This window comes from Crocuta crocuta, unplaced genomic scaffold, assembly GCF_008692635.1.
Source record: "Crocuta crocuta isolate KB4526 unplaced genomic scaffold, BGI_CrCroc_1.0 scaffold74, whole genome shotgun sequence".
Lineage (NCBI taxonomy): Eukaryota > Metazoa > Chordata > Mammalia > Carnivora > Hyaenidae > Crocuta > Crocuta crocuta.
Genome location: NW_027529629.1, coordinates 9,581 through 16,435, shown reverse-complemented (window position 1 = coordinate 16,435; position 6,855 = coordinate 9,581). Strand labels below are relative to the sequence as shown.

The 6,855-nt window shown below is 48.5% G+C and overlaps 1 protein-coding gene across 1 annotated transcript in view; it reads left to right on the top strand.

Annotated features, from left to right (window-relative positions):
* Positions 1–1,009: 1,009 nt before the first annotated feature.
* Positions 1,010–6,855, top strand: part of GIMAP6 (GTPase, IMAP family member 6) — a 7,625-nt gene continuing 1,779 nt past the window's right edge. Inside the window, exons 1-2 of the mRNA XM_077762144.1 lie at positions 1,010–1,255; positions 3,987–4,071. Of these exons, the coding sequence (XP_077618270.1) occupies positions 1,085–1,255; positions 3,987–4,071 (256 nt within the window). The 5' untranslated portion in view covers positions 1,010–1,084. The remainder of the gene's footprint in view (positions 1,256–3,986; positions 4,072–6,855) is intronic.

Here is a 6,855-nt window from a genome sequence, read left to right as displayed (position 1 = left end):
ACAGACCCACTGAGAAAGTGGGATTTAATTTTAAGATCATGCTGCCTGTATTCATTCCTACCACCACATCGACAGGGCTTCAGTATAAAAACAGTGAAATAAAGCTGAAAGAACAGCAAGACAGAAACTCTATTTAAGAAGGGCTTCCTACGGAAACCCACAGACAACAGTGAGACCAGACAGGAATGTTAGAAGAAGCCAGAACTTCCAGCTCCTACAGCTTCAGCAAACAGGAACACAGCCCAACTAGTAGGCAGATGAACACAAAACCTCACACACAGCTCTAGTTATGTTCATTCCTGATATAGGAGAGATCACATCCAGCTTTCCACATCTGCACAAGGTGTACTAAGAGGCAAGAAGAAGCCCAGTCTGGAGACCCAGGGAAGACCAGACTCAGATATGGCACAGGTTTGGGGATTGTCAGACGTGTGTGTGTGTGTGTGTGTGTGTGTGTGTGTGTTGTATACACACGTATGTAAAGAGATTTACTATAAAGAATTGGCCCACATTTATTATATTTTTATAATTTATTATAAGGAATTGGCTCAATTGTTGTTGAGCTGACCAGTCCCACGGCCCACAGGCAGCAGACTGGAGCCCGGGGAGTAGTTCCATTCACTGAGGGCGTTCCCACCCAGGACCCAGGAGTTCTAGTCCGCAGGCCTTGTCCTGAGAGAACATACTTAAAGGAAGTTGGAGTTAAGGAGGGAGGAAAAGACAATCAGCATCCACCACAATGGCAAAGGCATAGGGTATCTGCAGAAGGCAGGCAACTTGCAGAAAAGGGAGGGGATCGGTAAAAAATTATTCCCTTGGCACAAAATTTCCTGAAGGGTCTGCTGCTTCTAAGTCTCTGAGTTATCCTAGTTCAGGATAAAAATAACAATACTGGTGTTCTTGCTTTTCCTGTTTATATTACCAAAGCTTCAGACAAAATGTGACCAGCACGTGTTCTGACTGAGAGTTGTCTGGCCCTGAGTGTTCCCACCCACTTCCTGTTCCCTATACAGCAGACTCTGCTCTTTCAAGAGCAGTTCTTGAACTGAGCTTTCTGACCGCGTTTTACTGAAAGCTGTAAGCAATGCACTCTATATATTCATACGCTGTGGACACTTTCCTCTACTTCTCGTCAAAGCCCCCAGCAGCCTGCGATGTGTCAGCCCCAGAAGGAGAAACAAAGAATTCACAAGAAAGCACGGACACAGGAGACAGAAAACATGACCTTTCCTCTTCCTTTATGGCTGATGGAGCGGTAAGTCTGAGTGTGTGAGAGTGTTTGTGTGTGTGTGTGTGTGTGTGTTTGTGTTGTGTATGTATGTTTCTGTGTGTATTGTGTGTTTGTTTTTGTGTATGTGTTGTGTTTGGGAGTGACTGGGTATGGGTGAGTGTGTGTGATGTGTTTATGTGTATGTGTGTGTTTGTGTGAATGTGTATGTTGTGTATTTATGTTTGTGTGTTATGTTTGTGAGTGTATGTGAGTGATTTATGTTTGTGTGTTTGTATGTGTGTTTATGTATTTGTGAATATGTGTGTGGTGTGTTCTGATTGTATGTGTGTAGTGTGTGTATGTGTATGTTTGTGTAGAGGTGTGTGTTGGGTTTATGAGTGTCGTTTGCAAGTTAGTGTGTGTTATGTTTGTGACTATGTCAGTGTGTGATATGTTTGTGAGTGTATGGGGTGTGTGTTTTGTTTGTGAGTGTGGGTATGTGTTGTTTGTGTGTGTTTACAAGTGTGTGGGTGTGTTTGAGTGGTGTGTTTGTGAGTCTGTGTGTGTTTGCGAGTGTGTGTTTGTGAGTGTGCAAGTGTGTGTTCCATTTGTGTGTATGCTTATGAGTGTACATGTTGTGTTTTTGAGTGTGTGTATGTTTGCAAGTATGTGGGTGTGTATTGCTTGTGTGTATATGTTTACAAGTTTGTGGGTGTTGTTGTGTTTGTGAGTGTGGGTGTGTGATATGTTTGTATGTGTGGTTGTGTTTGAGTGTGTGTGTTTGTCAATGTATGTGTTGTGTTTATGAGTCTGTGTGTATGTTTGTAAGTGTGTGTGTGTGTGTTGTGCTTGTCTGGCTGTGTGTTTGTGAGTGTATAGGTGTGTATTGTGTTTGTGAGTGTGTCGGTGTGGTGTGTTTGTGTGGGTGTGTGTTTGCGAGTGTGTTGTGTTTGTGAGTGCATGTGTGTAGGGTGTGTAGGGGTGTGTTTACAGTGGAACAGAAGCAGCCATGTGTAAGAGTCAGGAGAACTCTGTTTCCTGCTCAATTCACTGTTTACTCCTGGGCAAGATGCTTCCGCGAGTTGATTCTCCTCCTCGTAAGGAGGTGGGGGGACGTGGCTGCTCGAGCTTTGTGCTGGAGACAAAACCAGCCAAGTGCAGGGAGGCCAACGTGTGAGGGGCTGCTCTGGGCAGGGGCGAGGCGGCGAGGCCCAGGGCACAGACTCACTCGCTGATGCTAGGCTGGAGTGCACTGTTCAAATTTTCTGCCCGTGCGCCTCCCCCAGCTCACCCACCCACCCACCCACCCTCCTCTTCCCTTCCCCTGAGCCCCCCCTTCTCTGTAAGGGAGCCGCAAGGTTTCATTGGTGAAGCACTGCCTCAACTTCCATCAAGGATGTAAGGAAGCCAAGAACAAAGAGGCTGAGGGGGTTCCAGGTGCAGAGATAGGAGCACAATCCCCTTGTCCCAGAAGCCCTTTTGATAGGCAAATGTTGTGTCCCTGCTAAAATGTCACTGACCAGGTCTGGGGACAGCTGTTCACCTGACCTGGTCACTCTCTTTTCCTGCAAAGTCACACAACTTACTGGACTGTGTCCGTTCTGAGCCTGGCACTTTAGGGGTGACATTGCTAAGTAAAGCCAACGGCCATACAGCAAGAGCCACACTGGCCTCCTGCTGGCCAGCTCCTGGGACCTGGGCATGACTGAAGTCATTTGCCAGGTTAACAGAGTGCGATAACCTTCTGAGGGTGTTACGGCAATGGGAAAACTACGTCTATCGGGGCCCCCTGTAGCTGGGTCTCCCCACACCCCACAGCCTTCGTCCGGAGACATTCATCTGACTGTGTCTCTGAGTGTCCTCCATGTTCTGGAAAAATAGTCATGGAAACATGCGGTTTCCTCCCCGACCCCACAGAGAGTATCAAGCAGCTGTAGGCTGATGGGCCCCAGCCCCGCGCTGTAGGGAACTGTGTTAGTCCATGAGGCAGGATGCACTGAGCGAGGTTACATGGTCCTTCCTCAGAAGGAGGCTGGAAGTTCCTGGCTGGAGTGACTGGTCCTTCCCACAGGGGAAGAGCCCTTGGGGACATTTAATTCAAGCCCAGAATTGGGGACAATAAGGCCCAGGCAGTGTGACCATTCTAACTGATGGCCATTGGAGATGAGCACCAAGGTCTCCTCCCTCCCAGCAGGACTCTGCTCTGCACACTGATGGCCCCATTCCTGTCCTCACAGCAGAACCTAGCCACCTGCCTGTAAGCCCTCTGCAACCCTCACTTCCTTACTGCCAAGCATTCCCCAAGGTCAGGCCTGGACCTCTCCTTTTGGCCCAACACCATGACCCCCACCCCCCAGCCAGTCCCTCGGCACAATTTCCTGCCCGCACCCTCCAGATACCCCTACTGTGGCCACACTGATCTTCCCACTGCTCTGAGGACCCCGTATCAGACCTGCATCTGCTCTCTGCTCCTTCTCCTCCTCAGAACGGCTCTAGGGCCATGTCTCTCCAGAGACTACCTGCCCCTTGGCTGGCAGGCCAGTTCACCTTTCTCCATGAGGTCTCTTACACTGACAGTAGAAACCACAGTATGGATGGGGGGAGAGGAGAGAAAACAGGGTCTGTAAAGGAAGGAGAGACCCCTCGGCCTCCCTCCTCCCTCTCCGCATTCACGCTGCTCCTCCTCAAACCTAAGCTTCTGGCAAGAGAAAGGCAACAGTCAGGTGCCTCTTAAAACGGTTGAAAAACCAGTAAGACACATTATTGTTTTCTCTAGATCAAGGAGGAAGAATACGAAGAGATTCCCCAGGACCATCCTGCAGGAGCGCTGCGTCAGGATCCTAAACAAGACATTTTAGGAGGTAAATTACTTGCTAGCAGAAATGAGCTTGAGAGAGGTCTGTGGTGGGGACGTTTGGTGGTGCACTGGACAGGCAGCGGGGTTCATCCCTGTAGAGATTTGCCCACTTCTGTAGAGATTTGCCCAAGAACCTTTGGGGGTTCTTCCTTTACCACAGGCAAATAATAGGGAGGGGACCCTGGTGGGCAGAGCAGGGGGGAAGGAAGGGAGACACGGCACCAGCCACCCCCTTTACTAAATCTCTGTATCAGGCCTGAGGAAAAGAGGTCTGTGCATTCTGGGCTTTTCTCCTCAGGAAGGATGTGCCGATAGTCAGTGTGACCAAATGGTTCACCCGGGTCTGAGGCTCTGCAGTCACCAGACCCCGTCTGGGGGTGCTTGGCTGGATCAGATGGGAGAGCACTCGGGGTCATATGGGCTGCAAAGCAGCATGGGAGCAGACAGGATGTACTTGGCCGCTGCCTCAGAACTGGGCTTGGCCTTCTGGAGGGGGTTGTCTCCAACAGCCACTGCATCAGGACCAAGCTTTTAACTTTCGAGCACTCAATTTTGCCATCTACCTTGGGGAGACAGAATCTGAGAATGCTGGAAATTCATCCATTTTCCTGGCCAGAAGAAATTATTTGTGACTCATTATGTATTTTAGCACAGTTTTTTACTACATGAACTTCAATGGCCTGAGCTACTGGGAGGGAGTCTTTTTTTTTTTTTTAATTATTTTTAATGTTTTATTTATTTCTAGGAGAGAGAGAGAGAGAGAGAGACAGTGTGAGCAGGGGAGGGTCAGAGAGAGAGGGAGTCACAGACTCTGAAACAGGCTCCAGGCTCTGAGCTGGCAGTCAGCCCAGAGCGCGACGCGGGGCCCGAAACCACGAATCGCGAGATCATGACCTAAGCGAAAGTCGGACGCTTAACCGACTAAGCCACCCAGGCGCCCCTGGGAGGGAGTCTTATTAATAAACCATGGAAGAAAATTACCCATAGAAGTGCTGATACCTGCTTTACCTGTTCTTGCAACAATCAAGTTTAAATATTACTTGAAAAATCCTCTCTGGCGCTCAGGTGATATATTTGAGTTCCAGTGGTGTGCACTGGTGGCCCCAGGCTTGCTCAGAGACAGGATTTGCTATCTTTGCCCAGCTTTTCATTGGTTGGGAGGGCAGAGATGAATGTTCCACACTCCATGCTTTCTTAAAACTCTTACTCATTTACTCAAATTCCTTTCAAGCCAGCTGGGGGCAGCTGGAGGGAGCCAAAGCCATTCAGTCTGAATCAGCTGCTGGGGCAACCCACCCTGGGTGGCAGGCAGCAGAAAAAAACATATCATTGCTAAAGAGATTCAGAGGGAGCCAGTGCCCCCTTGGGAGGCTCAGGACCCTGTCATTGAGACACATCTTTTCAATGGGGGAATCTTATGGGGGAACAGACTTGGAATCCATGTACTACTTGGCATTTCTCTGTGTGCTCTCGGTCTCGGATCTTAAAGATCAGAAGGGAATTCCTTCCCTTCCTGGTGCTCAGCTCCAGGAGCTATCAAGTATCTAAGAAACTTGACACTGGGTTTCTAGATCTTAAATTGGCATCTCCAAGTCTCTCGAAGCTCATGGTTCTGATATTCTGCTGGGTGAGAAGGTCCAACCCAGACTTCAAGGCTGCTGTCTAGGAATGTGGGTGCAGGTGTTTCTGCCTGGGAGCCTGGGGTCAAGCTGAGGGTGTCCAACACTCCCAACATTCCTTGTTGCAAAAGCTGAAGACAAGGTGATGTGGTCAGACACAGGAGGCCACGTGTTTCTTTTTCTTTCTGCTCTTACTGAGAAGGATCTCCAATCAGGGAGACTTAGGGAAGCTCAGGGTTCCATAGTCCTGCTGGGCTAATTCCCACTTGCCTGAGAACAAATGACCTGATAAGAGGTGTCAAAGCCAAAACATAAAACTGTGATATTCTGAGGCACCTGGGTGGCTTAGTCGGTTGGGCGTCCGACTTTCACTTGGGTCATGATCTCGCGGTTCGTGGGTTCGAGCCCTGTGTCGGGCTCTGTGCTGACAGCTAGCTCAGAGCCTGGAGCCTGTTTCAGTTTGTGACTCCCTCTCTCTCTGACCCTTCCCTGCTCACGCTGTCTCTCTCTCTCTCTCTCTCCTAGAAATAATAATAAAAAAAATAAAATAAAAAAAAAACACCTGTGAGATTCTACCACATGATCAGCAATTCCCCTTCTGGGTAGATACCCAAAAGAATTGAGAGCAGGGGACTCAGACAGACATTTGTACCTAGATGTTCACAGCAGCCTTATTCACAATAGTAAAAGGCAGAAACAACCCAAACATTCATACATGTTTATGAATAAACAAAATGTGATACAAACCTACGATGGAGTATGGCCCAGCCTTAAAAGGGAAGGCAGTCCTGACGCCGGGACAACATGGGTGAATCTGAGGACGTTATGCTGAGTGAAATAAGCCAGACACAACAAAGCGAATCCTGCAGGATTCCACTTGCATGCCCTACCTAGAATGGCCAGATTCCTAGGGACAGAAAGTACACTAGAGGCCACCAGGAACTAGTGGGGAGTGAGTAATGGGGAATTATGGTTTAATCAGTACAGCTTGGGATGATAAAATTCTTGAGGCGCACAGTGATGATGATTGCACATGATGCGAATGCACTGAGCGCCATGGAGTTGCACACCTCAAAATGGGTACACTGATGAATTTTGTTATATTATATATTTTTTATATTGTCTTTTTACCACAATTTTTAAAAAAGCTTCAAAGGGGCAAGGAAGAA